This window comes from Xiphophorus maculatus, chromosome 16 (genome assembly GCF_002775205.1).
Source record: "Xiphophorus maculatus strain JP 163 A chromosome 16, X_maculatus-5.0-male, whole genome shotgun sequence".
In the NCBI taxonomy this organism is placed as follows: domain Eukaryota; kingdom Metazoa; phylum Chordata; class Actinopteri; order Cyprinodontiformes; family Poeciliidae; genus Xiphophorus; species Xiphophorus maculatus.
The window spans coordinates 4599569-4620445 of record NC_036458.1 but is presented as its reverse complement, the minus strand read 5'-3'; the positions used below and the strand labels follow the sequence as shown (position 1 = coordinate 4620445).

General features: G+C 37.4%; 1 protein-coding gene across 1 annotated transcript; it reads left to right on the top strand.

Annotated features, from left to right (window-relative positions):
* Positions 1-826: 826 nt before the first annotated feature.
* LOC102235379 (glial fibrillary acidic protein-like) lies at positions 827-10410 on the top strand. The gene is made up of 9 exons (XM_005796650.2): positions 827-1365; positions 5291-5351; positions 5447-5542; positions 6203-6364; positions 7113-7238; positions 8686-8906; positions 8997-9040; positions 10088-10170; positions 10278-10410. The coding sequence occupies exons 1-9, from the start codon at positions 851-853 to the stop codon at positions 10317-10319; spliced, it is 1350 nt and encodes a 449-aa protein (XP_005796707.1). The 5' UTR covers positions 827-850; the 3' UTR covers positions 10320-10410.
* Positions 10411-20877: the final 10467 nt, after the last annotated feature.

Here is a 20877-nt window from a genome sequence, read left to right as displayed (position 1 = left end):
GAACTATATCGGAGTATGAGATTGGAGGCAGCGTGTCCACATCGTCATTCTCCGTCTCATTCAGGTTGATCCAGACAGCAGCCGTTTTATTTATATATATACATATATATATATATATCTCACACATTGATCAAGAGTGTCCATATATTTTCTTTTTGTTGGTCTTGAATCCATGGGTCCGCTATGCTTTGCTCTGCGCTTGCCTACTTCCGGTTCAGACTTGTGTGAACTATCTATTACATGCCATACAGATTTTCACCTCTATTTTACATTGATACACCACTTTGTCCAGGTTTATTCCATAAAATCCAAATAAAAAGACTGAAGTTTGTCTGTCAGGTGACAGTTTGTGCTTCTAAAAGGCACATTTCCATTTGTTTATCTTGTTTGTAAATCATTGTTTTGTATTTTTAGATAGTTATGATGTCTCTCCAACATCCCCTCCCCTTGTTTAATCAAAGTCCCTTTCTGTGTCTCTGTGTTTTGAAGAGCGCATGTGTGGTCAGGTTGGATTTGTGGCCAGGGCCTGTCACACAAATTCCTTTTCATTCGCTTGGAGCAGAAAGAAAGCGAGTTGGGCAAAAAGGGGGTGAACGTAGGACTGAAAGAGTGAGTGAGTCAGAGGGAGGAAAAGGGGGAGAGGACGAAGAAAAAAAATGCCGGAGACATTTGTAGTTGAGTGGACGAGCACGGACAATCCCTGGCGCACAGCTTTCTGAGTGTCAAGTAAACCAGCCCTTCGCTTTCCTCTTTTTGTTCCATTCACTGCCCGCCCACCCTGTGGCCCAAAGGGGGGTTGCTCCCTCTATAAAACCCCTGCTTGTGCACCGGGTGAGCTTATTCCCCCAGCATGGAGAGCCAGAGGGTCCAGTCCTCGTACAGGAAACGTTTTGGGCCTCAGGGCGGCTCGGGCGCCAGAATCGGTAGCCTGTCTTCCAACCGCCTCTCCTGGCATGGCACCCCGCGGTCCATCACCCTCTCCAGCCCCATTTCCAGGCTCTCCCTGGGCTCTGCCAGCACGGCCCTGCTGCTGGGGAGCCCCGGCGACCGGCTGGACTTCTCCGCCGACTCCCTGATGAAGGCCCACTACAAAGAAGTACGCACCAATGAGAAGATGGAGATGATGGGCCTGAACGACCGCTTTGCCAGCTATATAGAGAAGGTGCGCTTGCTGGAGCAGCAGAACAAGATGTTGGTGGCGGAGCTGAACCAGCTGAAGGTGAAGGAGCCCAGCCGCCTGGGAGACATCTACCAGGATGAGCTCAGGGAGCTTCGGCGGCAGGTGGATGGGCTCACCAACGGGAAGGCCCGATTGGAGGTCGAGAGGGACAACCTGGCTGCCGATCTGGCCATGTTGAAGCAAAGGTAAGGCGATGGAGGGTGGGACTCCAGTGGGAGGAGTGTATCCAGACACGGTTGCTATGTTCAATGACTTGTATGCATTTAAAGTCCGACCGCAGTCACTTTGACTGCCTAAGAGAGAGTTTATGTGGCAAACGAGAAACACTGGCAAGGCTATAGAGCAGTGTTTATTAAAGCTTTTCAGGCTGAGAATCACTTAGCTTGATATGTACAAACAACCTGAAAAGAAAATATGAGGCTCTTAACTCACTTTGTTCATCCTAATGACAAAGGCTGTTTGGTAAATGTTAATGGCCATAAACACATCGACTCATTTTGAGCTATTTCCAGATTCTGACAGTGTGGATTCTAAGCTCTCCAATGATCTCAAACACATGAAATAAAAAAGTTATGTGTTGTCTGCATTAATAACATTTAGGGTTATTTGTAGTTTAGAAGCTCAACAAATGCAAAAATAGACTTGAGTTGCTTTGCCAGAAACAAAAATCCTGTTCTATCCAAATCCATTTCTATCAATTTTATTCATCTATTTTTTAATTAATTTAATTTCATCATTTTTAATTAAATATTAGTAATAGCTATTGATATGTGAGAAGAGTATTATAATCAAGCAAAGTTGTAAAAAGCAAAGAACAGTTCTCACCAACTGAGACTAGTTCACGGCTTAGAGCCGTTCAAAAGAATCAAATTGTTTGTGAACAACACATCAAAACTCTCAGCAGGATTTACTTGACTTCCTCCGATCATATAAGAAATCCTGCTGTTTTCTTTCAATCAGTATTTTCAGTTTTTCTTTTGAGTGACCCAGGTTTAATCCATCATTATTTTTGAACACAATCTTTTGCTAAGCTAGCTGTAGAGTCGCACTTTTACATGCAGTATGTTGCCGACCACCAGGGGGCGCCCAAGGACCACAGTTAGAGATTACTATTGAGAGATTATTTGGTTTTTAAACATGGTGGACTTCAAACTGTCACTGGTTGCCATGGTTACCCAGCATTACCTCTGGAGTTGACGACACAAACATGAATTCTTCATAAAATCAAGAAAATTACAGACAACCCCGACCGTCTTCCTTATGAGGCCGTTGTGGGAAAACAGCGTCTTCAGTGAGAGGCTTCTTCATATTCACTGTAACACAGACTGCTGCAGGAGATTTCTTTTGCCAACAGCCATCACTATCTACAATAACTCTGAAGAATCTGAATTGGTGAGTTACAACAATGTTTAACTTACTTTTCCGATCAATAAAGTATTTTTGAGAATGAATTAGCCAGCATGTTGTTGGCCTACAGCTGTTTATCACAGTTAAGCTGCCAAAGTCACATTGACAGTTGCTACCAACTGATTGTTTAAATGTTGTTGCACAATGAAAATAAAGGGATGAGATGCGCCTTAATGACCCAAATGCATTAACAACCAGGAGAGTAGATAAATGGTGAGGAAGAAATGGACCAAGCCTCAGGTGCTGGACATTAATTATTAGGAATAATTAAAGCAGTTTTGTTCACAGTTAAATCATCTTTTAGTCCCTATAAATAAGACAAACGTATCTGATAGGAATTTCCTAAAAATGTAAATTTTCTTAAAAAACTGTGTTTATATTTAGCCTGCAGTCGCTATTATAGTGAAATTTTCCATGCAGGTGAAATAAAATTTTTAAAAATAAAAATTTGCTAGTTTTCAAAGAGAATTGCAGCATTTGGTTGCAATTATTGAACTTTTCCAAATTTTAACTATTTGGAAAAGTTCCAATAGTATGAACACTTTGTGCCTGTATCAAACTCTTGACTTTCAGGTGTTTTTTGTTTTGTATTTTTTTAGATGCATCTCTGCTTCAGCACTTCCTCTAAACTACTTAAATGTAGCGTATTGGAATGAAAACTTACAGGTTTTACTTTGCAACATACAGTTTTAAATAATTTTTGCACAAATGAAGGTAAGCTGTGTTTACCCGTTCATTTAAATGGAGATGTGGTTTTCCTTGCGATTCGCTGGAATGCACACCAACACGTGCAGCGGGAGCTTTGCTCCCTTTTTCTAAACTTGATCCTGACTGAACCCCTCGCCGCTTTTGAGAGGCTGTGAAGGAATGAGCGGCTGCACAATGGTGGCTCCTCACAAAGGGAGGCAGCTGCTCGTTTTTCATAAACAAATTAATTCATGAACATCGCCTCGCTGGGCGTATTCCACTTCTCCAAAGCACAGGAGGGTGGAGTACCCAAAACCTTTACTCAAGTAAGAGAAGCAGCACCTCAACATGAATATATTAAAGTAAAAGTAAGCAGTAGCCATCAAAGAAAATACTCAACTTAGGGTAAAAAAAAAAAGTATCAGTTACTCAAGTTATCAATCATTTAATATTTAAAAATTACATAATCAGATGGATCAAGATATAAATTTAGTGGAAATTTTGAAATCAGTTTCTTTAATTAAAAAAAAACTTATGAAACTTTAACAGAACCTGCAGGTGTGTGTGTCTGTGTCTGGTGGATTTTTGGTTAAAACATGTTTGTTTTTCATTGAGTGGGTAGAAAATCCAGAAATTTTACTCAAGTAAGAGAAGAGATACTGAAAAATAAAATTACTCAAGTAAAAGTAAAAAGTAAAGCATAAAAAGACTACGTAAAAAAATAAAAGTTACTCAAGTAAATGTAACTTGTTACTATCCAGCTCTGGTAATAATAACACGCGTGGCTGGACTCAACAATTTAAGTGCTGATTGAAAGTCTGAGGGTGGGAAGATCTGCTCCCTGCCCTCTGACCGCGCAGCTGCTCGCCCTGTGAAAGATTGGTGCTCTGAGGGTCAAAGGTCACTTTCCAGGTTCCCACTGACTTCTGTGCTGCTCTGCATGAAGCTGTACAGATGTTATGCAAAGCCTCAGTGAGTCCGGGTCTGTCTGCGTGCGACAGATGGATCGTGGGGTGTTGTCCGTCCCAGTTCAGGTCTGTCGGTGTGTGTGTGTGTGTGTGTGTGTGTAGTCCATCCCGTGGGAAAGGCCTCTGGGTGTTAGATTAGAGTGAAAGTGCAATGATGCATGAGCTGCTCATTCAGCTGAGTCCTGTTATTCCTCTGCAGCAGGAAAAAATGCCAATTGAAAGTCTAATCAAAATATTTCAAACCTATTTAAAAATTATCCACATGCAGGACAAAAATCACGTTTCTCTGACTAAAACATGCCGGGTTCATCATTTAGAGCAGCTCTGTCAAACTCATTTTCATTTTGGGCCAATTAAAGATCATGAATCCTCTTAAAGGGCCGGTTGTGCCAGGATGTATTGATAAAACCCATTAAAATATTAATTCATTCTTAAAATTACATATTATTCAATGTCTTTTTAGTCCCTCCAGGGTTTCATGATACTTTTTGTGATTTTGATGTCAGATTATACTGTAGTCCGTCATCATTGCAAAAAAAAAAAAATACACCCTGGCACAACCAGCCGTTTAAGAGCATTCATTCATTTCAGAAATTTCTTTTTAAAAAAAAAGTTTTTTTAAGTTTCAATTGCTGAACATTTTGACATTTGAAACTCAGAAAAAAAAATCTGTATAAATTTTCTGAAATTATTCTAAAAATGTGAGTTTAATTTAATTTGAGTTTAGTTCTACTTTAGTTTAATCACTGAAGTTTTGAATGGAAATTTACTTTTTTTTGTTGTTTTTTTTGTTTTGTTTTGTTCTTGTTGAACTTTGCCAGTGGTTAAAATTTTTTTAAACAAATTTAGACTCATGTTATATTTTTAAACCACATAAAAAAACGTCTATTTCCACATTAAAAAATGGTGCCAAATTTTAGTTCATGTATAAAACAAGAGGAAAATCAAATGGACAAATATGAATTAAGTAATTATTAATGAAATGAAACTATTCTTATTTTTACAGCCGTGTCATAAATGTCAGTTTTGTGTTTTATTTTTTTGACAGACTTCAAGATGAGATGACGCTGCGTCAGGAAGCAGAAAACAGTTTGAACACTTTCAGACAGGTACGGCTGAAACTACACATTTCAGGTAATCCACATGTTCAGGCGTCTGAGTCTGTAATCTGAGGCCGTCTTGCCGTTTGTCGATCTTTGTGAAGGATGTGGACGAAGCGGCTCTCAGTCGAGTCCAGCTGGAGAGGAAGATTGAAGCTCTGCAGGACGAGATCAACTTCCTGAAGAAAATCCACGAGGAGGCGAGAATCGAGATTAAGACCAGCAAGAAACCAGGATGATAATGGCTGACAGTTATAACTCCTTCCTTCCTTCCTTCCTTCCTTCCTTCCTTCCTTCCTTCCTTTCCTTCCTTCCTTCCTTCCTTCCTTCCTTTCTTCCCTTCCTCCCTCCACCCTTCCTTGCTTTCCTTCCTTCCTTCCCTTCTTCTCTTCCTTCCTCCCCTCCTTCCCTCCCTCCATCCTTTCCTCCCTCCACCCTTCTTTTCTTTCCTTCCCTCCCTCTTTCTCTTCCTTCCTTTCCTCCCTTTCTTCCTTCCTTCCCTCCTTCCCTTCCTTCCTCACCTTCTTTTCCTTCCTCCCTTCCTTCCTTCCTTCCCTCCTTCCCTTCCTCCCTCCACCCCTCCTTTCTTTCCTTCCCTCCCTCTTTCCTTTCCGTCCTTCCCTCCCTCCTTTCCTTCCTCCCTTTCTTCCTTCCTTCCCTTCCTCCCTCCACCCTTCCTTTCTTAACTTTCTTTCCTTTCCTTCCTCCCTTTCTTCCTTCCTTCCCTCCCTCTTTCCTTCCTTCCTTCCTTCCTTCCTTCCTTCCTTCCTTCCTTCCTTCCTTCCTTCCTTCCTTCCTTCCTTCCTTCCTTCCTTCCTTCCTTCCTTCCTTCCCTCCCTCCCTCCCTTCCTTTCCTCCAGGAGCTGCGTGAGCTGCAGGACCAGCTTGTGGCCCAGCAGGTCCATGTCGATCTGGACGTGTCCAAACCGGATTTGACTGCGGCTCTGAGGGACATCAGAGTTCAGTATGAGAACATGGCCACGTCCAACATGCATGAAACCGAGGAGTGGTACCGATCCAAGGTCAGAAGATTCACCTCTGCACTGAAAAACATCATTCTGCGCTGAAGTAGATTTTATACAACTGAATCTATGAAATCAACAATAAAAATTCCAGTTGGTGTCTTTACACAAATATATTTAGTTCAAGATACAAGACATTGTCATTACTTGCTGGCTAGTTGTTAGCAATTACATGAAAGTGCACCATGAGTGAGTTAAATGCTCATTTTCATGACAGTTCAGCCTTGCATACGACTGTGTTTGTTTTTACTGAAAAAAGTGAACAAACTAGAACTGCTTTCCATATTTTCTGTCAAAGTTTGAGCAGAAAAACGAATAAAAAGCAGGAGCACTGAGTTGTTTCAATCAACCATTTCCTTTTTATTTAAGCAGTTTCTAGTCAGTTAAAAAAGCTTAATTACAACAGACTCAGATTTATTAAGTTAACTTAAGATTTTACAGTGTACTTGCACATTGTATTTACCTCATAAAAATGTTGAATAATTTATACAAAATTCAGTTTTGTATAACTTTACTTTTGTAGCAATCAGCTAAAATACTTTAAACAAACAGGCTTGCTTGATAAACATAAATAAATTATGCAAATAGTTACCTTATTTTTTTAAAGCCAATAGGGAAGATTATTTTTTATCAGCATTTAGTTCAATAAATATTTCATGTGCAAATCAGAACGCCTAGCTAGTGACATCATGTTGAGGAAAATGTGAAAAGATGTAGCGCTGTTCGACTGTTTGGGTTTTTCTCCCAGTTTGCTGACCTGACAGACGCAGCCAATCGAAATGCGGAGGCCCTGCGCCAAGCCAAGCAGGACGCCAATGAATATCGGCGTCAGGTTCAGGCTCTGACCTGCGACTTGGACGCTCTCAGAGGCACCGTAAGTTCTGCCGATCTCAGGAAAAGCTGCGTGGAAAGTGTCCAGCGTTTAAATTAAAGAATAACCAGCTACGTCTGTTCAGACGTGGGACTAAAACTGAAATAATAAATAAGACTAAACAAACCTACGGGTAACTTTTCAACACAGTATATGAGCTTGTTTTATGTCAATAATTTCAAAATGTGCATGTTCCACTGGCGCCGTTGCCTAGCAACCCCAGCCAGGCCAAGCCCGTTGCCTAGCAACCAAATTTTAATTCCACTGGCAGATTATTTATAAGTTATTTATGAGTGAAAGTTGTATTTTTCATCAATAAGAAGAGATTAATGACTTAAAACAAGCTGCTATTTGTTGTCAAAAAGCTGCTTGTAAGATGTAACACTTGAAATAGGACACAACTAAGGTATTTGCACTAGAAATCAGACAAAACGGGTATTTTATGGACAATCTTTCAACATAGTATTTGACTGGGAATCATTTTCATTCTTTTAATATGTAATCTATCAACGCAGAATAAAGTTTACTGCAAAAACACAAAATTTTACCAACTAAGTTTGATCTAGTTTCTATTGCAAATACTTTAGTACTCTTGAAGTGAGACAAATATAACTTAAAAGTACGTTTTCAGCGAGATATCAGAGCTTGTTTTAAGTCAAAAATTCCTTAACATTGATTAAAGATTACTAGCTGTAACTGAAATAATCTGCCAGGGGAAATATATCTAGCTGAAAAGTTACTTTCGAGTTAGTTAAAAGTAATTTCTAAGTAACTTAAAAGTTACTTTTAATTTTTAAGTTACTTAAGTTAGTTAACTTGTTGTTTTTAAGTTGGTTAAAAGTAACTAAAGTTACTTTTAAATTGCTTTAGTTAGTTGAAAGTTACTTTTTTCTTAAAAGTAATTTAAAAACTTTACTAACTTGTTACATTTATGTTACTTTTAAATTAATGAAAAGCTTATTTTAACCATCTTAACTTTTAAGTTAACTTAAAGTAACTTCTCCTTTTAAGTTAATTAAAAGTAACTTGGTTTTAAATTTCTTAAGGTACTGAAAAGTAACTTGTTATATTTAGGTTACTTAAAAGTAACTTTAAAGTAACTTGACTTTTAAGTTAGTTAAAAAAACCCTTTTGAGTAAGTTAAGTCACTGTTAAGTAACTTCAAAGTTACTTTTAACTTTGAAGTTACTTAAAAGTTAGGTCAGTTAAAAGTAACTTAAGTTTTAAATAACTTAAGTTTGTTGAAAGTTACTTTTAAGTTATTGGATAGTTTCAGTAATTTAAAAGTAACTTCCAAGTTACTTTTAACTTAAGTTACTTTTAAGTAACTTGAATGTCTTAAATAAGACATTTGTCTTACTTCACATGTAGTAGTTATCTGCAGTAGAAACCAGATTATTGGCGTTTTTGCGGTGAAGCTGCTGATGAGCCGAATCTCCCCGTCCTCCAGAACGAGTCCCTGGAGCGCCAGCTGCGGGAGCTGGAGGACCGCTGCGCCATGGAGGCTGCCGGGTACCAGGACACGGTGAGCCGCCTGGAGGAGGAGATCCAGGCCCTGAAGGAGGAGATGGCCCGGCATCTGCAGGAGTACCAGGACCTCCTCAATGTCAAACTGGCTCTGGACATCGAGATCGCCACCTACAGGAAACTGCTGGAAGGAGAGGAGAGCAGGTGACACTCAGCTTTGAAAACCGGACATATTTGGCCTTTTGCCACAAAAACAGTGAAACGAAAACGTGTTTTTCTTCTTTTTGCCTTCAGGATCACCATTCCAGTTCAGAGCTTTTCCAACCTGCAGTTTAGAGGTCAGAATCTGATGCAGCAATAATATTTTCTTATAATAAAATGTTTTTGGTTGGAAGAGGGGAAATTTTATTTCATTGTGAGAGTAGAAAGTAGAAACCTTTAGTAAAATATGTTCATTATTTATGTTTGTAATGAGTCAGAAGCAGGAGTCAAGGCTAGATGTCTTATTATTATTATTATTATTATTATTATTATTATTATTATTATTACTGCCATTTAAAGTAATGAAAACAAAAAAAATTTAAATGTAAATTTAATGCCATGCAAGTAAACTGAAATAAAAATGAATGTTAGCTTCTTTGTTGATTGTAGGAATATAAAGAGAGATATTTATGATTTTTTTTGCCAGTTAAGATCATTAAAAACAAAATAACCAAAAACTTATTGGATAGTTTGGTGGTGAAAATGTGCAGTGATAAATTTAGGATATCTATTTTTTAAATTTAAAATCAGAAAGTTGTAAAAATAAACTCAAATAAGAACATATTTTAGCTACGTTAGTTTTAATAGAAATGTACAGTGGCACATTAAAGATTCTACATTTGCCATTTAAAGTCATAAAATAAAATTTAAAAAAATAAATACTTACTTTGTTACTTTGGCAGAATGTAAACAGGAATAACTTACCAGTTATGTTAATTAAAAACAGAATAAAAAAATATTTGTATTATCTAGTGTGATTAAAATATAATTTTTACATTTAAAGTCATAAAACAGTAAAATAAAAAAATTATTTATAATAATAAATGTTTGAAGCGACACATTACACAAATTCCTTAATACTAATTTACTCTGAAAAACGGCTTCCTATTTTTTTTTTTGCTTGGCTTTTCAGTCAGTCGTTTAATAAATATAAGAACAGGTCCATAAATTAAAAAATAGTATGGGCAGTTTAAAGGTTTAAAAATATTTAGATATACTCAATCCAGTCAGTCTTAAATATTTAGTGTTTATTATAAAGCTTAGTAGGAAGTGAAATATTTTTTAGATTTTCTTGCATTCCCAGAGATCCTAAATGTTTTTTTAAAAATCTGTTTTCTGGTTAGAAACTAATTTGGACACTAAAACTCCAGAGGCTCATGTGAAGCGAAGCATCCTGGTCCGAACTGTGGAGACCAGAGACGGGGAGGTAGGAGCGCTGCACCGCTCATGTTTTCCCTCCAGGTGGCAGTGTTGAGCCAAGTGTTACTTTCTGCTGTTTTTAAACACTAAATCTGTGTTTTTTCTCCTTTTCAGATCATTAAGGAGTCAACCACTGAACACAAAGACCTTCCTTGAATTGCAAAGAATTTCTCCATTATGTCCTTGAACACATTAAGATCTTTCTGAATGAAATATTCCTTTATTTTCAGTTTAAACCTCAAAGCTGCCTCCATTATGAAGTGCTTTCTAATCAGTTTAGCACGCTTACAATTACTTTCAGACTAAAATTTCCATTATTAAGTCGATACAGTTGTGTAACCGATTCTACTAAGATGTAAAACTGTATTGTGGCTGAAAAATTAGATTTTATTTGCATTGATTCCAGTAATCTGTCATAGAAGAGGCCTTGAAATGTAGATTGTGTTGATCCAATTTGTAGCGTTGTGGAGGTTGACGTGTGGCTACGTGTATGTGAAACGTGGTGGGCAGGAGGGAGCTCTTGGTTTGTAAACACTGAAACTGGATTTTAGGTGAGAAACGGGAGAAGAGTTTATGTCACAGCATCTTTCGACAGAACGACAGCTGAATCCCAGCGGTTTGCTTTTACATTTGCCTGGTGCTATTTTTTATTTCCTTCAGGAGTTTCATCCACGTCTCTTGTTTAAAGTCCTGAATATCTGCATGTTGTTCTGTTAGACATCTAACAAGCTGAGGTTTAATCGGATTAATTTGAGTTTTACTCTCTAATAATTTGTAGCCCAGGCAAAGTTATGCATCTTGGATTGATAATTGAGTTTCTTCACTTTTTTCTAATTAAGTTTGCAATGTCTCAAGCAGGGTGACTCCTAACAGTATTTCTCTGTGAATAAAAAGATCAGTGCCTTTTAATTAGTCAAAAGAGTTAGAAATAATAAATCAAGCATCCTTGTACAGAAGAAGATTAGTGCCACTGCGAGGGGAGCAAAACAATTCTGACTTTTCCCCTCCTCAGAATTGGATTTGTTTAAATTGTTTTTGCAACATCAGGAAAATTTAGTCTTTAAATTTCTTAGAAATCTACCAAGTAATTTTGGTACAGGTTTTCAGTGCATATAAAGTGCAGGTTTACAAATTCTATAACAAGGAAGAAATGGATAAGAGATTATTTTTCATACACTAACATCATAATTAACGTACAGCTAAAAATGTTTGGGTTTTTTATTTGGATTTTGACATGATTGACGGAATTAAAATTCTGAGATTAAAGTCAGAATTCTGAGAAAACAATTCTGGGGAAAGAAATGTCAAGTTTATGATATTAGTATCAGAATTCTGAATTTAAAAAGTGAGAATTTTGAAATAAAAGTTGGAATCTTGAAATTAAAATTAAAATGTTGAGGGGAAAAAAGTCAGAACAAGTCAGAATTCTAATAAACGGTCAGAATTGGGAGGAAAAAAAAATCTGAGGAAAATAAATCTGAGAATTCTGATTTTAAAAAAGTAGGAATTTTGAAATAAAAAGTTGGAATTCTGAAATTAAAGTCAGAAATGTGAGGGGGAAAAAATAAGAATTTGAATTCTGAGGAAAAAATTCAAAGGAACAAAAATTCCAGAAATCTGAGATTAACATCAGAGTTCAGAGAATTTATCTCAGATAAATTCTTATTTATCTGAGATGAGTAAGAACTTTGAGAGAAAAAATTATTTCGAAAAAAATATTTTGAAAGTCAAAATTCCGAAAGAAGTTTGAATTCTGAGGTGAAAAAAAATCTGAGAAACTCTGGATTCTGAGAAAAATGTTGAAATTGTGAGTTTATAGTCAGAACTCTGGAAAAAAAGTCAGAATTAAAAACTTTTTTTGGTGGCTGTAGTCCTGATTTTAAAACTGCAGGTTTTGTGAGGACGAAGCGTCCGGACCAGGCTCTCATCTTGCAGACGAGTTGAAGACAGGCAGGTCTCTGTTAAAGGCGTGGAAGCTAACGCGACCTTTGCCCTACATACCGGGGTTCCTGCTCAGAAAGCGGCAGCCAGTTTTTGTAGAGTTGGGCCAGACAGCGGATGATGAGTAGAGCAGCAGAGCTCGCTCTGATTTATTAGTTGTTTTAGTTCTGGAGGAGAGGATGTTGGCGTTAGGAAGATGGAGACACGTCAGTCCTGGCTTTGGACCGAAACACGCTGACAGGCGCTACCGAGATTGGAGCGCCGCCTCTGTCCCTCACCAAGGTCACCGTGTGATTCATGCCTCCTACTTTGTCTCCTTTCCTTTCTAACACACTTTGATGTATTTTCTACCCTTGTTTAGTTTTTTTTTTTTGATGTTTTTATTGTTTTTTTGCTTAGGAAATGTTTGCAGATTTAGCTCTGACAAATGCTAACAATAAAATACTTTCTTTCCTGGAGATGTTTTATCTGTTTGTATTAATATGCGTCATTCTGACAGATAGGTCATGTTTTGTTTTTTTTCTTTCTGCTGACACATGCAACATATATGGGAATAGTTTCAGTAAATATGAGTATAATATGTGCAGGGATTGTATTTGCCCTTCAGGTGGGTTTCAGTGTCAAGGAGTTACACAGAAACGCCTCAAATAAAGTGAATTAACATGATATGTGAACTAATTGTCACTTCCTGCACTGCAAAAAACCAAAATCTTACCCAGTAGTTTTGATCTAGGTTCTACAAATTTCTTTTTACACTTGGATTAAGACAAAACTAACTTACAAGTAACTTTTCTGCAAGATAAATGAGCATGATTTAAGTAAATATTTCCTTAATATTTAAAACAAAATCAATTGTTCCACTAGCAGATTATCTTACTTACAGCATGTTTTAGGTGAAATAATCTGCCAGTGGAACTAGAAATTTATTGAGGAATTATTTTATTAAATCAAGCTTATACCTTGCTGAAACGTTACTTGTAATTTAATTTTGTCTTATTTCAAGTGTTACTAGACCTAAAATACTTGGTAGGATTTTATTTTACAGTGTAGAAGCCAAGTAGCCAAGTCAGGATGCCATTCATTGTCCTTGCTGTTGATTGGCTGAACATCCAAGCATGTAGATGACTGTCTTTAGATGTTAGCTTCTGCGGTAGTGCTAAATCAGTTTCCACTGTGCCTATTAATGTATATTAAAGTATATTTGAACTAGTAAAATAGGCAGCTATAAGAAGTGTGAGGAGTATTTAGAAACCTGTATTTTTATTTTGAGAGGTAACAGATTTCCCTGAAGACATGCCACCATGGGCAAAGAGCCACATCACCCAAACTCTGGCTCCAGAACTTTTGAAATACATTTTAAGTAATATTTTTTGTATTTCAGTAATACTTTTCTTTGAGTGACGGAGGTTATTCATTGGAGGTGTTTTTCACCAAGACCAGAGTGTTGGGGTAAAATTAGTGTTCAGGTGAAATAAACTCATGTCAGTCAAAAAAGGGACATAAATTATATGCAGCAGGTTGAGTTTTACATCTTTTGTGTTTAAAAATGAGCACTGCTTTGCTTCTTTTGGCGGGGACTTATAGGATTACACAACGTGAGCATTCTCATTGTAATGTGACTGTTGTGCATTAGGTGTAAACTAGATATTAAAATGATTACATATTTTTAAGATATGATCTTCCATGAAAAACACAAACTTTGTTTGAATGATTTTATGTATTCTGACTGGTGTGGCAAGATTATTATAGTTGACTAAAACAAAGATAACTGAAATTAGTAATATTTTTATTAATGGAAATAAATAACTGTATTTAATGGGGAAAATTGTAAGTAACTGGAACTATATTGTGCATTTATAAAACTTACTAAAACATGCTGAAATTTCACATTTTCGTGTTTATTAGCATTTCGAACTGATGAATAAACACAAATAGTTTACGTCCTTTGTCAACGAATTACGGCACTCCGTAATCCTCCTGGCTTCGCTTACGCTAGTCCGCAAAATGGCGACGGCTAAAGTTGGGAGAAAACGCCAGTCAGTTGGTTGTTCAACAAGAATTCAGTTACCCAGTGGATGTAAGTGACATACACACAATTATTCCATTTTGAATGGTTGGAAGTATTTTATCCTTTTCTTCTAGAATCACGAGGCGTTTTATTTGAAGATAAATGCAAGTTTCAGACCCGAACAGTAGTGTAACGTAGCCCAACCAGCAGGGGGCGACATGGCGCAGCTGTTTGCTGTGTTTTGGTCTCAATATGATACTTTGACCTTTTTAAATTCTGCTCCTAAAAATAAACCAAAGTAGTCAAAAAACTAAGACTACTGCTACAGCTAATATAAAACTAAACTGAAAATAAGAAATATTTAATTAAAAAAGACTTGCAAACGCACTAAAAAACTAACTGAATCAAAAAAATAAAAAGTCACAAAGAAAAAAAATTAACAATAATGGAAAACCCTAGATTATTATAACCCTGGAGTGTGCAGGATGAACTGACTTGGTAACTAGGTGTAAAGTACAACATGTTTCAATTATCAGGGGGACAGGAAGGGGTCTCGGGTTGGTGCTGAAGGAATTCCAGGCAGATAAAGCTTTCCAGAAAAATCCTAATGCTCAACAACGGGAAGGGTCGGGGTTAACGCGATGCATTTTGTTTTCATTCCTGTTATCTCTCTGCAGTAGGTGTGAAGAGGATACAGCTGCCATGAACGCATAGAGCATGAGAAGTCAACTTAACTAATCGAAATAACATACACTTATAAATGTGATATTTCTTTCATATCAGTTTGTCCTTAAAAGTATTAAATTCATGTGTCTAGAATTAAGGCCTTAAAATGTATTAAATGCATTTTTAAAAAGTTAGCTGGCCTTAAATAGGTCAAGCAGAAATGATTAAGTAGTTTTAAATTTAATTCAGAGTGACATTAAAAAGTTACGACGGAGTAGTGAGCTTTGGAACGTGACGTCACTGCTCTAGACGTAGGGATATGGGCGCCATCTTGAGGGGCCATAAACATAACCGACAAAAACGACTGCCTCACAGATATTTTGAATCTAAGTTTACTTAAAATTATTTTGCAATGGTACGAACTTGCTGCGTTATTGGATGGAATGTCCAATCACACGACCGAAGCGGTAAAAAGATGGAAAATGGACTTTCGTTTCACTGTTTTCCTGCCTATAAACAACATGAGGGGGCTAAGCTATCGGAGCTAAGCTATCGGCGCTAACGAAAAGGAGACGAATGGCCTGGGTATCAGCAGTGAGATGTCCTGATATTATTTTCTCCAACACCAATAACGTCACACATAGAGAGCGTGCTCAGTGTTTGTGGAAGTGAATGTGGATGCTAACGGTGGAGCATAACTTATGATTTTAAAGTTGTTATCCAACCGCAGCCAGCATCTTAACAACTTAAACCTCAACCAGTCCGCCATGGTTGTTGTTTTTTCCGCTTGCGCCTGTCAGGATAGTGACGTTTGTTGAGGTCGGGTGAACGTGACCTCATCGGATATCTACGGAGTCCTCTAAGGAACATAGGGAAAAATGTTTCTTTTGCGTCACCTCACAATATGCTCACTGCAATAGTCGCTGGTCTATTTTCTATACATTCACAAATGTCAATTTAAAATCTCAAATGTATACACATTTAAGGAACCTAGGTGAAAACGTGTTTATTATAACTCTTTGTTGCAAAAAAACTGATTGAAAATCGATTTATTTCCAATGTTTGTCTGTTTGTGTAAGGTTGAGATGGAACTGCACATGAAAACGGCCCTTTATTAACCATTCAGACTAGCAACACAAAAAAAGACAAACTGTCAGATCACTTTATTAGCCCGCAATAATAACTAATAGTCCAATTATTTTTATTTCTTTCCTTCTTATGGAAAGTTTCTGTTGATATCATAGGTTTTGGTACATTTCTATCATAAAGAAAAAGTTATAAAACTTAAGATATTTCACAACGAGATATTAGCATACATAGGAAAGCCTTGTATAATAGCAGAAAGTAAGATGGCCACCGTAAGAAAGACTTACAGTATTCAGTGATGCCGCATAAACTGATTGGTTCATTATTGGGAGAGAACGCAAAACCTATGTCCCCTAGGGGGCTCCGTAGATATCTAAGAAGCCGTGGTCATATTGAAAAAAAAATTAATAGTTTAGACTGTCATGGAAAGATTAGATGCAGGTCATTAAGGCAAAAAGAAAAGAAGAGAAAGGAATTGGGTCACTTCAGTGAACACAGCCTTAGTTGAAAGGTGCAGCGTCACTCGGGTCAGGCGGTGTTTCAGTCCTGTTCGTTGCCCTCTTGTTCCCGCGTCACTCGCCGCTCACACCACGGCTCATGGAAAGGCACGCGAGCTCTTTGGCTAATTTTAACCGTCGTTTCATCAAGTTCTAGAGAGACGAAACCCAGATCAACCGAACCGCCTCCTCCTCTTCAGCCGACAGCGAAGCCACACTTTCTGTAATCTCTGAACGCTCCATCCAACTCTGAGCCGCGCTGTCACTGCTGAAGTGGGAAGATGGCTTTACAAGTTTATATGGCAGTAAAGTTCACACATTTAGAGTGGTCCATGATTCATTTAAATTAATTTTCCAAACTGAAATAATATTACAACTTTGTTGATAGCAAAATCTTGAATTTAATGCACACTTTTCTTATTCACAAATTGTGAAAATAATAGATACAGATGCAAATATAATCAGAGTTGGTAGTAACTAGTTTCATTTACTCAATTACATTTTTTAAATATATATATGTTTAGGAGTATTTTTACTAAGCTGTATTTTTTTAAACTTTTACTTGAGTAATTTTTGTTATAGTTAAAACAACTGCTGGTTGTGATTTTTCAAAACAAAAGAGTTTGAGGAAAGATTTTTCTATTATTCTGAAATGTTAAGAATGATTGTTTATACACTGCAAAAACACAAAACCTTACCAAGTAAACACATCGTCTATAAAACTATGCACAAGTGGGGAGAATTGTCCACCAGGAGTTCACTGCAAAAACACAAAATCTTAAAGTATTTTTGGTCTAGTTTCCAGTGAAAATATCTTAGTACACTTGAAGTAAAACAAAAATAACTTTTCAGCAAGATATGAGTTTGTTTTAAGTATAATTTCTTAATAACCATAAGAAAAAAAGTACTGCTAGATATTTTCAGGGATGTAGTGATATGAAAATTCAGGCCGATATCGATATCCGATACTAATATTGCTGTTATGGCCAATGGCGATATTTAATATATACGTTTCACTACTGTTTCAACACCTTTGAGGAAAAAACCCACCAGAAACAGATGAAAATAAATATCAATTGTTCATATCAGCCCAGTTATCAACTAATAACAAGTTCATATTTCTTGCTGAAAAGCTGTACACTGCAAAAACACAAAATCTTACCAAGTAAACACATCATCTAGCATCATTTAATGCTATCACATTTCTGTATAGAATGCATTTTTAAATTAGATTTTAGTCTTATTATTCTGAAATTTGAGATTAATTGCCAAGGTTTATACACTGCAAAACAAAATCTTAATATTATGCTGTGTCTACACCTTTGAGGAAGAAAGGTGTAGACACCTTTTTGATCTGTAGACAACGGATCAAAACAAATCTCAGTTGTTCATATTGGTCCAGTTTTATTTATAGAGTCAATATCGATATGTTATAAAATAACATATCGATATGTTATTTTATCGATATATTGTGTATCTCTTTCAATTATATAAAAATTTGTTTCCATCTAATCATACTTTGTTAAATCAATATTAATGAATTGACTAAAACAAGCTCCTGAAAAGTTACTTTTAAGTTATTTTTGTCGTATTTCAAGTGTACTATTTCCGCGAGAAACTAGAAAAACATGCTAAGATTCTGAGTTTTTGTTGCATATTTTATTCTGTATTGATAAATCACAAATTCAAAGAATAAAAAAATGATTCCCAGTCAATGTTGAAATACGCCTGAGCTGTGAACGTTTTTCTGTTTGGTTGGTCATTGAAACTCCTTCGTGGCAGATTGTCCCAAACAAATCCAGTAATGTTCGCCGGATTTGTCAAGAAGCCACTTCCCTGGTTGACCTTCAGATGACCCTAAATGTCTGTTTTGTCTCTGAACGCTCTCCAGCTGCCTGCCAGGTATGTGTCTGCTGTTTAGGCCGAAAGGCAGAACTTCGAGGCGTTTATTTATAAAAGTGAGCTCTACGTTAAAAATCACACTGTCAAAGCCACATCACAATTCTTTTTTTTTTTATCTAGACAACGACGAATTAAACACAAAACTTACTTCGAGCTTATTGCTTGGTTTTTGTTTCTGATGCAGTTTTGTTTCTACAGATTTATTTCTACATTGGTAGCGGTGGGATTCAACAGCAGATGTTTACTAAATAAAATAAGAAAAAGCATTTTAGACGTAAGCTTATCATAACTGTGGCTGGCGCGATATTTCAGAGGTGTGATTACACCCGCCGGGACGGAGGACGTTTCTATTTTCAGCACTTTGTGATGTGGAGTGAAGGAGAGTGGACTGTTCAGGGTCTGCTCTCTGTCAGTGTCAGACTGTGGAAAGTTAACCACCGGAAAGGTTGACCCAACTGCCGGTCGGGATGTTTCAAAATAAAAGCCTTTGAGGAAAGCTTTCCAAAAGAAAACTATTAATAAACTCATATAAGTTTCTATGAACTGTTTAAAGGAATTAATATGAAGTAAAGTCAGAGTTGGAAGGTAATTAGTTACATTTACTCAATTACTTTTGCTTTAATAACTTTATGAAAAAAATTACTTTTAAGAATATTTGTACTTTTTTTTTACTTGAGTAATTTTATTATGAAGTATTTTTGTAAAATTTCTGGATTTTCTACCCACTGAATGAAAAACATGATTTACCAAAAAATTAAAAAATCACCAGACACAGAAACACATCTGCAGTTTTTAATGAAGTTTATAAGTTTTTTTTTTTTTTTTTTTTAAAGAAACTGATTTGGAAAAGTTTATTTTGCCTGAATTTTTTTTTTATTATTATACAGAGTGGTCCTATTCACTAGTTTTGACAGAAACTATTCTATAAAACTCAACTAATAATGATTTTGGTCCATCTGATGATGTAATTGTTAAATACTAAATGACTGATAATCTGATCAGATCAAATATAATCAGAGTTGGGTAGTAACTAGTTACATTTACTTAGGTAACTCTTTTGGAAAATGAAACTTTTAGGAGTATTTTGTACTTTTTACTTTTACTTGAGTAATTTCATTATGAAGTGTCTCTTCTCTTACTTGAGTAAAATATCTGGATTTTTTACCCACTGAATGAAAAACATGTTTTAGCCAAAAATTCACCAGACACAGACACACACCTGCAGTTTCTGTGAAAGTTTCTTTTTTTATTAGTAGTAGTAAGAGGGGCAGCGCAGTGGATGGGGACCCTGAGAGAGCCAATGAACTTAACTCCTTTTTCAATCGGTTCAGTTCCCCTCATGCCACCTCCTCCCTCCTGAAATCCTCCTCCAGCCCTCCTATCCACCATCCTTCCACGTCTATCTCTCCTCCTTCTGCCCCTGTTTCCTTCTCACCTTCTCCACTCGCTCCTACCACTCATCCTCCTTCCATCACTGCTGACCAGGTGCGGACGGAGCTGAGACAACTCCATCCTAGGAAGGCTGCAGGACCAGATCGGGTGTGTCCGAGGGTTCTAAAGGTCTGTGCTGCGGAATTGGGAGAACCTCTACAGCAGGTCTTTAACCTGAGTCTGCGACTGGGTGTGGTTCCCACACTATGGAAAACATCCTGCATAGTCCCTGTTCCAAAAAAGGGTCGCCCAAGTGAGCCAAATGACTACAGGCCAGTTGCTCTGACGTCCCACATCATGAAAACATTAGAGCGACTGGTCTTGAACATGGTGCAACCCCAGGTGCAGAACGTACGGGACCCTCTTCAGTTCGCCTACCGAGAGAGGGTGGGTGTTGAGGATGCTGTTCTCTTCCTGCTTCATCGTTCCCTCTCCTACCTGGATGGAGGGGGCTGCTTTGTGAGGATCCTTTTTTTCGACTTCTCTAGCGCCTTCAATACTATCCAGCCCCTTCTTCTACAGGAGAAATTGAACATCTTGGCTGTAGACCCCCACCTGGTGTGCTGGATAACAGATTACTTGACCAACAGACCACAGTTTGTCAGGATGGCGAGCTGTAGGTCCACCACTCTGTCCAGCAACACAGGTGCTCCACAGGGCACGGTTCTTTCGCCCCTCCTCTTCACCCTCTACACTTCCGACTTTAAATATAATTCAGTTACATGCCACATGCAAAAATTTTCGGACGATACTGCCATTGTGGCGTGTATAAAGGAGGGTGAAGAGGGGGAGTACAGGAGCCTGGTGAAGGATTTCGGGGTATGGTGCCACAGGAATAAACTTGAACTGAACATCTCAAAAACAAAAGAGATGGTTCTTGACTTCCGTAGGGTGCCCCCCTCTCCTCAGCCTATTACCATCGATGGTATAGAGGTGGAGGTGGTCAGCACATACAAATACTTGGGCCTACAACTAGACAATAAGCTGAACTGGTTCTCCAATACAGATAATGTGTACAAGAAAGCACAGAGCAGAATGTACTTTTTGAGGAGACTGGCCTCCTTCAATGTGAGCTCTAAGCTCCTGTACATGTTTTATAAGTCCATTGTGTCTACTGTTATATTCTATGCAACTGTTTGTTGGGGGGGCAATGCGAGGAAGAGAGACATACAGAGACTGAACC